The 15,404-nt window shown below is 38.3% G+C and overlaps 1 protein-coding gene and 1 long non-coding RNA gene across 3 annotated transcripts; one reads left to right on the forward strand and one right to left on the reverse strand.

The window, feature by feature from the left end:
- Positions 1-622, reverse strand: LOC139978015 (uncharacterized). The gene is made up of 2 exons (XR_011796881.1): positions 457-622; positions 1-413 (listed from the first exon to the last, which is right to left on the reverse strand). It is a non-coding gene; the product is annotated as an uncharacterized lncRNA (long non-coding RNA).
- Positions 623-2,316: 1,694 nt separating this feature from the next.
- LOC139978016 (porphobilinogen deaminase-like) lies at positions 2,317-15,404 on the forward strand. Of its 2 annotated transcripts, none has more exons than XM_071987920.1 (9): positions 2,317-2,816; positions 4,731-4,803; positions 5,922-6,105; positions 7,116-7,193; positions 8,262-8,337; positions 9,420-9,533; positions 9,841-10,053; positions 12,058-12,147; positions 13,844-15,404. In XM_071987920.1, exons 1-9 carry the CDS (start codon positions 2,763-2,765, stop codon positions 14,009-14,011), a joined length of 1,050 nt encoding a protein of 349 aa, XP_071844021.1. In that variant the 5' UTR covers positions 2,317-2,762; the 3' UTR covers positions 14,012-15,404. The 2 variants fall into 2 exon arrangements, with proteins under 2 accessions (XP_071844021.1, XP_071844022.1); XM_071987921.1 differs by having other exon boundaries at positions 2,669-2,811.

Genomic DNA, 15,404 nt, shown 5'->3' on the forward strand with positions numbered 1-15,404 from the left:
ATGTAGCTGCTACTGAGTTATATAGCTACTGTGTGGTAATGTAAATCCTTATTGGGTATTCTAGCCTGCTGATGTAGTTATGTAGCTGCTACTGAGTTATATAGCTACTGTGTGGTAATGTAAATCCTTATTGGGTAATCTAGCCTGCTGCTGTAGTTATGTAGCTGCTACTGAGTTATATAGCCACTGTGTGGTAATGTAAATCCTTATTGGGTATTCTAGCCTGCTGCTGTAGTTATGTAGCTGCTACTGAGTTATATAGCTACTGTGTGGTAATGTAAATCCTTATTAGGTAATCTAGCCTGCTGCTGTAGTTATGTAGCTGCTACTGAGTTATATAGCTACTGTGTGGTAATGTAAATCCTTTGGGTAATCTGATGTATATCCTCTTCTTCACCAGTAAGGGTGAGTACCTGATGAGTTTAGTATTTAATCTTCACCAGTGAGGGTGAGTACCTGATGTATCTACTCTTTACTTGTGAGGGAGAATACATGATATGTTTACTCTACACTACTGGCAGTGTTTGAGTACATTATGTGATAAGTGAGTACTAGGGTGTACTCTTTGTCAGTTAGGGTATGTGTGTGTGCTTTACAGCTGAGAGTATATGTTTACCCTTTACAGTGCGGGTATGTGTGTACCCTTCAAAGTGAGGGTATATGTATACCCTTCACAGTGAGGGTATGTATGTACCCTTCACACTTCACAGTGAGGGTATGTGTGTACACTTCACATTGAGGGTATGTGTGTACCCTTCACAATGAAGGTATATGTTTACCCTTCACAGTTAGGGTATGTGTGTACCCTTCACAGTGAGGGTATGTGTGTACACTTCACATAGAGGGTATGTGTGTACCCTTAACAGTGAAGGTATATGTTTACCCTTCACAGTGAGGGTATATGTGTACCCTTCACAATGAGGGTATGTGTGTACCCTTCACAGTGAGGGTATGTGTGTATCCTTCACAGTGAGGGTATATGTTTACCCTTCACAGTGATTGTATGTGTATACCCTTGACAGTGAGGATATGTGTGTACCCTTCACAGGGAGGGTATATGTTTACCCTTCACAGTGAGGGTATATGTGTATCCTTCACAGTGAGGGTATATGTGTACCCTTCGCAGTGAGGGTATTTGTGTACTCTTCACAACTTTGGGTATGGTGTGTACCTAACTTGTGGGTACCAGGGTTATTCAGGACACTGCAGTGAAGGGAACATCTATGTTATTCACAAGATGTACATGTTTTATGCAGCCTACTTTGTTTTATTCAGATTATATTATTGTAAATAATTTAGAGCCACCAGAGTGATGTGGCAAGGTTGCTCAGAATAAATCATTTGAAATTATTTAAGAATGTCTGGTTTCCTTTATGATAACTCACTACCATTGCCTGGCCTGCATGTTGGCAGATTGTTGCTCATGCTTAGTCACTTTCAAACCCCTTGAACTATTCTTCTTTCTGTGCCACAAATTTCAGATTTTGGCCTCCGGTCTTTCATCTAAATGAAGTCCACCAGTTTAAGATAATGTAATGATATAACTAGGGTTCCCAAGGTTGGTGTAATGGTTAAATCAAAGGTTCCATCAGTATTGTTTCCAGATATTCTAGAAAGCCAAGTAATTGCCACCGATACCCAAATATCCAACACAGTGTCCAGTAGTCACTCTCTGAGTTATAGTGACCAGCAGTACCGATGTCCCAGGCCAGTCCCTGGATTCCTTGCGTCCTCCCAGGATTCACAGTTGTGGACTAATGGCCCTGAATAAACTGAATTTTTCTTGTTTGTCCTTCTCTTTTGTAGAAAGAGCATGAACTTAATCCTTTGACTGTTTACAACTACAGCCATAAAGATAACCCGTATCTGATGATTCAATAATAATGAGGCTTCCTGCACTTACCACTTTTATCCCTTCCTAATAGGGAGGGAGGTGTAGGGGGGGGGGGCATTGCCAGTTCTGTTTTAATCTTGGAAAAGAAGACTTGCTTGATAAGGTGTTCTAAACTGATGCACTGGATCATCATCCTCAAAATAAAGACCAGCCAAACCTCTGGTCTGTCCTCAAACATCCACCACTCCCTTTAATCATACAGCCTGCAGGTAACTAAATCTTGACGTCAACATCTTTAAGTCCACATCAAAATCATGTCTGTGAATTTCCTGTAAGCTATATGGTCACCTTACTCTGAGTGACTTATTTAACATTCCCCGATGTCTGTGAATAATGTGGAGTAGTATCATTACCTTTACACGTCAGCATTAAAGCCACTGTACTTATACAAATGGTCTATCATGATTGGTAGTGCATGGGCTGGTCTCATATGTACTAGATCCTCTTTTTGTCATTAGTGAGAGCAGAACTTTTTGAGTTGCCTTAGTATAATTTGCATAGTTTACTCGTATAAAAAGAAAGAGTGCATGAAGGGACTGACGGGAAGTTTTAAGTCGCTAAGGATCCACTTTAAGAAAACCTGAACACAGACACCTCAAATCCTGTCGCAACTATTAAAACATTTGTGAAAAGCATTCTCAGAATTTAAATGTTTGCACATCATTGTTAATATCGATACACGGCTTGAAGATGAGACTTACGTTTATGGTTATCATAACAGACGTGTTCTACCGTGCTCTGGCAATTGCGGTGATTTACTGAATCGAATCAGCGAATAGTTTTTGCCGTACAGTGTTGCGTTGACTTCAACGACCGCTATCTGTAAAACTAAAAATCTAAATAAACTTGGCAAATAATATCCAAAGCAATGGCGGAATCTTCACAGATAAAGAAAGTTGTCGTTGGTTCAAGGAAAAGTGAGGTAAAAGCTAAACAGGGATAAGGCATTGCCTTGACGTTATAAAAATACTCATTCAGTCAACTGTAGTTAGGGCCTAGGCTAGGCATAGATTACTGTATTTACAATATGTAGTAAGTAAGTGTAACTCAACTGTATCTTAGTGTAAGTATAACTTTAGGCTAGCCTGCGTTAGGCTACTGTACAGTAGCATGTTGGGGCAGTTATGGCGCAACTTCTTTTCTTCTTCTTAATATTATCATGACGCTGCAGTCTGTTGCCCGATCACAGGAGGAATGAATCACACACAGAAGCAATCACAGGAATGAATCGCTCAGTCATAGCGTGATGAAAAGTAAGGATAAAACCCAGCGCTGGCTTTAACAAAGAAAAGTTGGCCAATATACACCTTAACAAAGGCTAGAGTAGTGTAACCTATTAGCCTGCAGTAGCGGCAGCATGGTACAGTATGCTCATATGACAATGAATAAAAATTGTCAATCCAATGATCTATTGAGACATTGGACTGACAACTTTTGTACATTGTCATATTAGCGTGTAGCGGCATGGGCTATCTAACTTCTTCTTTTCAAGGTCTGACATTGGTTAGAGCAGGCCTATATTGTTATGGATTTCCTATCATGTAATTACAACTTTAAGAGTATGCTTAACAAAAGATATAAAAAAAATGGATTTCTATTTTGCAAGAAATCAACTTTTGGTGAAACAATTCTTACAAGTAAAGTAGTTGAAAACATGTATCTGCAGACTGAGAAACTCCTATAAACCTGAAGGTCGTAAAAAAAATAAAGGTTGTAAAAAACATAAAAGAACTGTTGGATTGGCAGTCAAAACCTGATAATTTACGCAACGTTCTTCAGTAAACTTTAACTCAAGATATTTCAGCGCTCTTGTATTCTATTGTGTTTACAAACATAGCCCCTTGTTATTTCTTCTGTTTACTTTGCATAGAAAATCTGTTACGTAATTGTTTTTTAGGTCTTTCATGCCAGGGATGTTTCTGGGATTGGGCGTAGGTCCTCAGTTGAGACAACTATACTTTTTTTTTTATATATTTGTGTGTGTTTTCGTTTTGGTCGACCGGTTGACTTTTAAGGTAAACTTGAATATTATTCTATTATTCATACTATAAATTGTTTAAATTCAAGCAAGTCCGACAGCGGCCCTCCAAGGCTCCAGACAGGGTGAGAAATTCGCGTGGGTTTTCTTTACCGATTTAAACATTTATTACATGGGTACTGGGCCACTTTTCCAGCGGTATAGTTAAGGTATTCCGTGGGGTTGTCTCCCAGTTCCTTCTGTTGGTTGGGTTTGATGTCAGGAGGCCTGTTGTCATAAAGTTTTTATTGTTACAATAATATAAACATTTAATATGAGGTTGAAAGTACTGCCTCCAAAACTCACATTGTCTCTTATCATTGGTGTGTATGTTTTAGTAAGTCGTTAAGTTTATACTGATCAGAGTTTGGCCTTCAGGCTTTCTCCTTGTACCCACGTACAGCCCCTCCCCCCCCCCCCCCCCAGTACAGGACCTGGACATTACAATATTAAAAGTCTTAAATAAGTTATTATTTTCCTCAGCATTATATTCCTAGGCAGTATAGTTTGGCATTTAAAAAAAAAATTCTGTATCTGTTTTTTCATAACTCCAAGTAGCCTTATTCTTATGTTTATGGTTTTTGCACATGTATGACACATGGAGATCCAACCTCCAACCAAGGTGTTTATATTAAACGTCATACCCATGGTAAGTTTGTATAATTAAACAGTCATACCCATCCATAGGTTTATACAAACACTGTGTAATTCGGCAGGTTTGAACGTGTGACCTGTGTTTAGTGAGCAAGGTCTATATCTTTTGCAAACGGCCAAACCTCATACCGTAATTTTTGTTTTTCCTTCTTTTTACCCATCCAGCTGGCCATGATTCAAACTAACACAGTTATAGAGAATCTTCAAAAGGAATTTCCTGAGGTGGAATTTGTGATAGGTGAGTAGAAATGTCAGCTCCCCAAATTATAGACCTTGGTTAGAACTACAGTATGTATAGGCTTAAATGGAGTTTGTATTAGGTTTGTAACTTTGAAGAATCACAAACAGACAGAACCATGCAGTAAGTGGACTTACATATGCAGTAAGTGGACTTACTGGATATGAATATGCAGAGTAAAACCTAATGCATATTCATTAAGAATTCAGTAAACAATAGTGTTCTTAATCCACTTAAGCCACACGGTTACAATTATGTTCCAAGTAGAAGGCAAAACCCTGTCTGGGTATTTATTTGTTTTGTTTTTGCAAAGCAACTCATGCCCGACAAACACAAACTTTTTGTCGGCATATAATATCACCAGTAAAGCATCCAATTTCAGTATGCAATGGAAAAATTGCCAACAGTATTTTAAAGTATTTTCAGTAATCAAAAGTGTTCTTAAGCCACTAAGAATTTTTTTTGGCCAAACAGAAGGCAAGTTTACTTTCCTTCTTATTTCTGTTTGTTTGTTGTCAGACAGTGTGTGAATGGAATGATAGAATGCAAAGACCTATACTCATTATCTATTGCAAACAGCCTGTGTTGATAAATATATCAAAGTTGCAGTTTCAATCCTCCCAGAATAATCTTCAGAGGCTAACTAAACTGGAGCTCAAACTCTAGCTGCACATTATGGAATCAGTCTTACTGTAATTTGTTTCAATTTAAGCAAACAGACATAATTTTTGGCAATTCATGGAAAGGCTTAATTTGTGGCAACTTATGGCAACAGTCTTAATTGGTGGCCAGTTAAGGAAGCAGTCTTAATTGGTGGCAATTTAAGGAAACAGTCTTAGTTTGTGGGTACCAAAATGCATCAATAACTATAAGTCTGCATTTCTGACATGATTTGTTTTAAGCGAGAACACACTGTTTCCTCAAGAGGTCAAGTATCACAGGTATAATTATTCCACAACGGCCAAGCGGAAAACGCTTCATATGTTTTTTCTATTTTGTAAATGTTTCCATATACTATTTGCCGTTCACTAAAACAGTCAACTGTCGACAGAGAAATAGTAAAATGTTTAAAGATGGTGATGTACTCTCTGTTTATTGATTTGTTTACATCTCTGCAGAAACCATGGAAACCGTGGGAGACTTTGTTCAGGATAAGCCATTGGCTAACATTGGTCAGTCTAACCTCTTCACCAAAGAACTCGAGAGAGCCCTGGCAGCATCGAAAGTAGATATGTTGGTTCACTCGATGAAGGATCTGCCGTCCAAACTACCAGAGGGTATGGTCATCGCTGCTATATATCAGTAAGTGTGTTATCTTTAATAGTCATTTACATATAGGAAAACTGCATTTGACAGGTGTGAGCACTGGATGCAGACCTGTCAACCTGTTAGACCCCAAAATAGGGAGAATAACATTTTTTCAGGGCCAGAAAATAGGGAGAACAGGTGGTAAATAGGGAGGTTGGTAATTTTCAGCTGAAATGATATAAATACTTCTAAATAAGTATAGTGTACTTATGCAATACAGTGAGAGAATCATCCAATCTTTCTACAGGGTTTCTTTAGTAGGCTTCCATTTGAAACAGGGAACAGTGGACTCTGGGTACTGTGACTTCATGGCTAGTATGCTGTAGATAGAGTCCCATCAAGCTTGAGACTTGACCGACTGTCTGTCTTGTTCTTGCGAACTACACTGAAAAGCCTTTCCTGTTCAGCGTTACCGTGGGACTAATTGTTGGCTATTTTCAGAAATGTCGCAAGTGATGAAACATTAAAAAACCGGGAGAATAGAATATGAAGCCGGGAGATTCGGGTAAAAACCGGGAGTCTCCCGGTAAAACCGGGAGAGTTGACGGGTCTGCGGATGGGTCATCATGACTAGTACATGAAAAAAGTAAAGTAAAGTAAAATTTATTGATATCAATCATAAAATGAAGATATAAATGGAAGGGTCAATGTGTGGTTCCCTTTGGTCAATTATTGGGGTACAGGTCTGGTCATTTTCTTACCTGGTCTAATTAGTTTGGTTGTCTTTGGTTGATATCCTTATCAAGCTACATTTGACATTGAAGTCATGTCTTGAGTAAATGTTGACATTACAATGTTATCAAATGGCCTTTGACATAATTCAATCTTTTCAAATGACCTCTGACATTATTAAAATGACTGTTGACATTACAGTATTTACAGTCTCATGAAATGACCTTTGTCATGATAATGTTTATTAATAATTGACATTGTCATCCAATCACAAAAAAACTCTTTATTATAAACTTTATTAATTACCTGAATATGTCTCATTTCCTTTTCAGACGTGATGACCCATTTGATGCCATTGTCTTGCAATCGAAGCACAGAGGAAGAACATTATCAACATTACCAGAGGGGAGGTACAGTAAGCTCCTATACTTTGGTATCATACACACTGTTCTTAGGGCTCCATTTTGAGTCCAGACATCATTGGAGTGACATTTTAGCACCAAAGCTAACCTTAATTTAGATGCATCGGTAATACACCGATGTGTGAATTCAAATATGTGTCAAGTATTGATTAACACTTTGATGGAGAATCTTTGTTTCTCTTCCAAATTAACTGCTTTATTCATTGCGTCATTGCACTATGTATGGTTAGCTTTGAATTTTAAGGAGAGATCATACATAATACACACTAGCATATGTACAGGAATATTTAACATATTTTTATTAAATGTGCAAATAATCATCAAACAAAGTCATTTTCCTTGTATATTTAACTTTGTGCTTACATGAATATTAAACAGAGATTGTAATATATATTAGCACATGAATATTGAACAGATATCATAATGTAGGTATAGTAGCATGTGAATATTAAACAGAGGTCATAATATATACTAGCACATGAATATCAAAGAGAGATCATAATACATACTAGTCCATGAATATTAAACAGAGGTTATATGCATGTACATGAATATGAAACAGGTATCATATGCATGTACATGGATATTAAACAGAGGTCATATGCATGTAAATGAATGTTAAGCCGAGGTCATATACATGTATATGAATATTAGACAGGCATAAACATGTACATGCATATTAAACAGAGGTCATATGCACTTGTACATGAATATTAAACAGGTCATGCACTTGTACATGAATATTAAACAGTGATCATAACATACACCATTACGAGTCACAATTCTTAAATCCAACAGTGTAGATATATAAGCCACTTTTAGTTTGTAAAAGAAACTTTGTCCCTATATCCCCTCAAGCCTTCTTTTGAAGTTGTTAAATCTTTGTTATTTGCATGTTTATCAAGAGAGTCCTTATCAGAATTGTTCATCGCTTAACATTCTTCCTAGATTTGTGCATACTAGAATTCTTTTCTACTTTTGTAATTCTTTTCGTACTGTTTTCATCTATTAATTTTTGGACATAAAACCCTGTTTTTGTCCCTTCTTCTTCCGCAGTGTGTTAGGAACTAGCTCAGTCAGAAGGATTGCAACTTTAAAACATGCTCATCCTCATCTGAGATTCAAGGATGTGGTAAGATTGTCATCAAATTTACTACTGCAGGAGGAAAAGGTTTTCTACAGACAGAAAGACAAACTGAAAAATATCAATTTGTGTGACAGTGAAATCCTTTTTTTGTTCGTGCATAGAATGTGAAAATATTGGCTCTGTTTATAACACTGAATCTGATATGTTCCTGTCTCTATCTAGCAGTGTGACCATATTCCTTAACATTATGCTGTTACCAGTGATGCTTTATTCATTGGTGGCAGTAGTAGATGGCAGCAGAAAAAATGAAACTTGCATATTAATGAAATGTCATAAGCAAAATTTACATAAATAAGCATCTTTTCGCTCTTAGTTGTGTAAAAATTGCCATTCGATACCATGCTGAATGTAAACATTGTTCATGAAAATATGATTGAGGTGTAAATGTATCTATGGTTCATAACATGTTGTGATTGAGGCGTAAATGTCTCCATGGCTCATAACATGTTGTGATTGAGGTGTAAATGTATCTATGGATCATAACATTTTGTGATTGAGGTGTTAATGTATCCATGGTTCATAACATGTTGTGATTGACGTGGTTCATAATATTTTGTGATTGAGGTGGGAATAAGTGATGGATAAATTATAAAGAAAAACAAAGACACTTTCAGCTGTTGAAGTGCCCTGATGACATCCTCCATTTATTCTGTTGCCAAATGGTTGCATATTTTTTACAAAAGACTTTAAAATTTGAATCAATCATATCTTCACTATACAAAATGCTATGAAGATATGGTTTCTCCTCTAAAGAGTTGGAAACTTCTTTCTGCAATTTTAATAAAGTAATAAACTTCGGCCAGCAGCAAAAATATTTCACAATTTGTGTTGTATTGTTCAATAGCATTTTCAATCTGTTCAGGATCGAGACTGTACTGTGAATGAAGAGGCCTGGATAGAGGTGTTCCATAGCATTCTAGGTTGTAAACATGAATTTGTGTTGGAAATTGAGATTGTTAGCTGCCTTAAATATTGTGAATTATTGTTCTGTGTAATGTGTCGTTAGATATGTTATCATCGCTAAGTACTACGGTCTAACCGATAACTTTATTTCATCTTTCCCTCAGCGTGGCAATCTGAACACTCGTCTTCGAAAACTCGACGAGGGCAAGGTCTACGACGGATTAATTCTAGCCACAGCTGGTATGCAACGAATGGGATGGGATCATAGGATTAGCCAGGTAATAAACCGGGGGATCAGTGTGTCATTGGATTGGGATCAGAGTATCAGTCAGTGGTAACATTAATGTTAACATTTGCAGTGTTGAACGAACCATCTGACAAGTATACACCATACATTTAACTGCCATTGGTGTGGTGCAAAGTGATTGATGCATTCAGTCTGTTGATTTTAACATTAATGTTAACAGTTTAGGTGTTGAACGAACCATGTGACATGTATCACCATAAGTTTAACTGCCATTGGTGTGGTGCAAACTCATTGATGCATCCAGTGTGTTCATTTTAACATTAATGTTAACATTTCAGGTGTTGAATGAACCATCTGACATGTACGCTGTAAGTCAAGGTGCCTTAGGTGTGGAGGTGCTACAGTCAAATTCCGGTCTCATAGAGATGTTGAGCTCCTTGAATCACGAAGAGACAGTCATTCAGTGTGTCTGTGAAAGGGCACTGCTTCGAACCTTGGATGGAGGCTGTAGTGCACCTGTGGCAGTTAGAACAGAGGTGACCAAAGACAAGGTAAGGAATACAGCTAAACAAATAATGCTGTTAAATTAGGACGGCATGTTCATGGATAGCTTCATTAGGGGTCAGTCCAGTTTGGGCTATCTAGGTATTTGAGAGTATGGAGTAGCTAATGCAGGATACATACAGGACTTAAAGAGTGTGTGGAGTAGTTCATGCAGGATACATACATGACTTAAGAGTGTATGGAGTAGTTCATGCAGGATACATACAGGACTTAAGAGTGTATGAAGTAGTTCATGCAGGATACATACAGGACATAGGAGTGTGTGGAGTAGTTCATGCAGGGTACATCCAGGACTTAAGAGTGTATGGAGTAGTTCATGCAGGATACATACAGGACATAGGAGTGTGTGGAGTAGTTCATGCAGGACACATACAGGACTTAAGAGTGTATGGAGTAGTTCATGCAGGATACATACAGGACATAGGAGTGTGTGGAGTAGTTCATGCAGGATACATACATGACTTAAGAGTGTATGGAGTAGTTCATGCAGGATACATACAGGACTTAAGAGTGTATGGAGTAGTTCATGCAGGATACATACATGACTTGAGAGTGTCTGGAGTAGTTCATGCAGGATACATACAGGACTTAAGAGTGTATGGAGTAGTTCATGCAGGATACATACAGGACATAAAGAGTGTCTGGAGTAGTTTATGCAGGATACATCCAGGACTTAGGAGTGTGTGGAGTAGTTCATGCAGGATACATACAAGGACTTAAGAGTGTGTGGAGTAGTTTATGCAGGATACATCCAGGACTTAGGAGTGTGTGGAGTAGTTCATGCAGGATGCATACATGACTTAGGAGTGTGTGGAGTAGTTCATGCAGGATGCATACATGACTTAAGAGTGTGTGGAGTAGTTCATGCAGGACACATACAGGACATAAGAGTGTATGGAGTAGTTCATGCAGGATACATACAGGACTTGAGAGTGTCTGGAGTAGTTCATGCAGGATACATACAAGGACTTAAGAGTGTATGGAGTAGTTCATGCAGGATACATACAGGACATAAAGAGTGTCTGGAGTAGTTTATGCAGGATACATCCAGGACTTAGGAGTGTGTGGAGTAGTTCATGCAGGATACATACAAGGACTTAAGAGTGTGTGGAGTAGTTTATGCAGGATACATCCAGGACTTAGGAGTGTGTGGAGTAGTTCATGCAGGATGCATACATGACTTAAGAGTGTATGGAGTAGTTCATACAGGATACATACAGGACTTATGAGTGTATGGAGTAGTTCATGCAGGATACATACAGGACTTAAGAGTGTGTGGAGTAGTTCATGCAGGATGCATACATGACTTAAGAGTGTATGGAGTAGTTCATACAGGATACATCCAGGACTTAGGAGTGTGTGGAGTAGTTCATGCAGGATGCATACATGACTTAAGAGTGTATGGAGTAGTTCATACAGGATACATACAGGACTTATGAGTGTATGGAGTAGTTCATACAGGATACATACATGACTTATGAGTGTATGGAGTAGTTCATGCAGGATACATACAGGACTTAAGAGTGTGTGGAGTAGTTCATGCAGGATACATACAGGACTTAAGAGTGTATGGAGTAGTTCATGCAGGATTCATACAGGACCAGTTCATGCAGGATACATACATGACTTAAGAGTGTATGGAGTAGTTCATGCAGGATACATACAGGACTTAAGAGTGTATGGAGTAGTTTATGCAGGATACATCCAGTACTTAAGAGTGTGTGGACTAGTTCATGCAGGATACATACAGGACGTAAGAGTGTGTGGAGTAGTTATGCAGGGTACATACAGGATATAAGAGTGTGGAGTAGTTCATGCAGGATACATACAGGACTTAAGAGTGTATGGAGTAGTTCATGCATCACATTGCACTTTGCGCAGCGGGCATATGTTATCACACGTTGCCCAGTGAGCCTATGATATCACACACTGCCAAACTAACCCATCAGTTACCCACATTTATAATTTCTGTTCCTGTTTCTTCCTTACAGATAGAACTACAAGCAATCACACTTAGTTTAGATGGATCCAAGAGGATTTCAAGCTCCAAAGAAGCCATTTTAACCAAGACATCTGAGAAGGTAAGTACTTTAATTTTAGCATATAATGCTAGAGAAATGATACTTATTAACAAAAGTAATCCAAGATTGAACCTGGTCACCGAAAACCAAACAACTCAGTCCACTGTCAACATCAGTCCCGTCACATTGTGGCTGTAAACATTTAATCATGATAGGTGTAATATTATGACAGCTCCCCCTGTTATGATCTGTGAGAGTGTCTTGATGTAAAAGGGGAAGAGCGCCATCGCAGCTTGCCCCCCCCCCCCCCCCCCCCCCGAACAACCTACACGAGTGCACAACACAAAGGATACTGGTTTTGATTTGAAGTTAACTCGCTGCTTTTGTGTACATATTTTAGCATTGGTAACTCTAGTCAGATTCAGGGCATAACATAACATGGTGTTACATCAATTCAGTGCTTCAAAGAGCATCACAGCTGTGACATTGGTAAAAGACACACTATCAAGAGGAGTAGGAACAATATCTAAAGGAGTAAGGACACTACCTAAAGGAGTAGGGACAGTATATAAAGGAGTAGGGACACTATCTAAAGGAGTATGGCCACTATCTAAATGGGTAGGGACACTATCTAAAGGAGAATGGACACTACAGTATGTTAAGGAGAAGGGACACTATTTAAAGGAGTAGGGACACTATCTAAAGGAGAAGGGACACTATCTAAAGGAGAAAGGACACTCTCAAAAGAGTAGGGACACTATATAAAGGAGTAGGGACCTATCTAAATGGGTAGGGACACTATCTTAAGGAGAAGGGACACTATCTAAAGGAGTAGGGACACTATCTAAAGGACTAAGGATACTATCTAAAGGAGTAGGGACGCTATATAAAGGAGTAGAGACGCTATCTAAATGAGTAGGGACACTATATAAAGGAGTAGAGACACTATCTCAAGGAGTAGGAACACTATCTAAATGAGTAGGGACACTATCTAAAGGAGTAGGGACACTATCTAATTGGGTAGGGACACTATCTAAATGAGAAGGGACACTATCTAAAGGAGTAGGGACACTTTCTAAAGGAGTAGGGACACTTTCTAAAGGAGTAGGCAATAATTAACATAGAACAGTTAGCTGCAACAAACCAGTGTTGACAGAAGGAACAGCAGAGAGGACATGCACTGATATGTCTACCATTCCCACCGATCACTGATATGTCTACCATTCCTACGGTTACTGATATGTCTACTATCCCAATCGATTACTGATAAGTCTACCATTCCCACCGATCACTGATATGTCTACCATTCCTACGGTTACTGATATGTCTACTATCCCAATCGATTACTGATAAGTCTACCATTCCCACTGATTAATGATATGTTTACCATCCCATTAATTACTGATATGTCTACCATCCCTAAGGTTACTGATATATCTCACATCTCAACTGCTTACTAATGTCTACTATCCCAATTGATTACTGAAATGTCTACCATTCCCACTGATTAATGATATGTTTACCATCCCATTAATTACTGATATGTCTACCATCCCTAAGGTTACTGATATATCTCACATCTCAACTGCTTACTGATATGTCTACTATCCCAATTGATTACTGAAATGTCTACCATTCCTACGCTTACTGATATGTCTACCATTCCTAAAGTTACTGATATGTCTACCATCTCAACCTCTTATAGATATGTCTACTATCCCCACCAATTACTGATATTTCTACCATCCTCTTCCAGGAATCCAAAGAGACTGCTGCATACTCCAGCGTAGTGGCACCAAATATCTCTGGGGTTACCATGTCGACAGCTGAGGAACTTGGTATATCACTAGCTAAGGAACTATTAAGTATGGGTGCTGATAAGATCTTAAGAGAAGCCAAGGAAGAAATCGAGAAAAGGAGATGATGAAACATGTAGGACTGTTAGCTCTTCCTTCTGTCATCTTGCCAAACGTACTTTCACATTCTTCCGTTTTCGTCTGTCGCTCACAGTCAGGTACTTCCATGAGTAGGTGGTATGAAATGCTTGAATTTACTTATTCCTGTTGGCCTCATCCTCAACCCCCCCCCTCCCCGGCCTCCCCCATCATTCCTTGCCTCTTATGGGTCTCAACAAACAGCACAGAAAATGTTATATAATACTCTGTCTGGGTTGTCCACCAACCCTATCCTACCCACCCACCCACCCCCTTCCATCCATCACCCAACACTCCTCTATCACCTCAACTATCACTCATCCATACTCTGAAAGGACAGAGATGTTGGTCATATTTGAAGTGGTTTGCGTTGGCACAGTCCGTGAGGGAAGAAATTAATCTGCTTTTTCAAACCAATATCAATAATAATAATAACAATTTTTGGGCTGAATGAGGTTGAAGAAATGACGCAGAAGGTTCCAAACAGGTGGTCCTTATTGTTACTTAGTTATTTTAATAGTTGAGTTTTCATTTCCAGTTTACACAAAAGATACGTATAAATATACCTGTTAATTATTGTTTGAATAAGTAAGAACAAGTATGAGATAATGGTGATCGTTATGAAGTGTGCTCATCTTCAGTCATCTGCCAATAGTTGATGAGAAACTTGATAAAAGAAGAACTCTGAATCGGAACATGCATGAGAGCAGTGCCCATCAGTCAAGCCGTGTTGCAACCTCCGAGAGGTCAACTCAGGTCAAATAATTCCATCTAGCTGAAATTTTGAAATTTACTATATATTTTTTCAAATCATAATTATTTCCAATATGTTGCCATTTGCTACGATCAGGTTGAATGTTATATGTGATCAAATCATAAGGTGGACATTACTAACGAACGTTGAATCCGAAACCATATACAGGGTTGTGACATGTGTCGTGGTGCGAAAATATAATTCGATGGGAGTATAATTTGTCCCTTTATCCCGCGTACTGACGAATATGCACATTAGTTTATTTTGTTATACCTAGTGACAAATGTTTTTGAAACATCTATATGCCCTTAAAATTTTTCTACATCCTTTAAATTATAGAACGGGAATTATTTACACCTTGTTGTCTGTTCATAACTTAAAAACTAGGAGACTGTTTGAAAGATATTATTTGTGATGAAAAGTTCAGTTGCAAATTAGTTCGGAAAAGGATTTTGACCGTGATATGTTTTTGTTTAACATTCGTCAGTATGCGAAACAGGACGAATTGTTCCCTATATTAACAAGATCACAGTTTGCTTTAACTAATGGTTCCAAGTGTAGGCCTAATTTACATTTTGAGAATGGTGTTTGGAATAACATTTTGGAAATTTAAAAGAAAGAAAGGAAAA

This window comes from Apostichopus japonicus, chromosome 12, assembly GCF_037975245.1.
Source record: "Apostichopus japonicus isolate 1M-3 chromosome 12, ASM3797524v1, whole genome shotgun sequence".
NCBI classification, from domain to species: Eukaryota; Metazoa; Echinodermata; class Holothuroidea; order Aspidochirotida; family Stichopodidae; genus Apostichopus; species Apostichopus japonicus.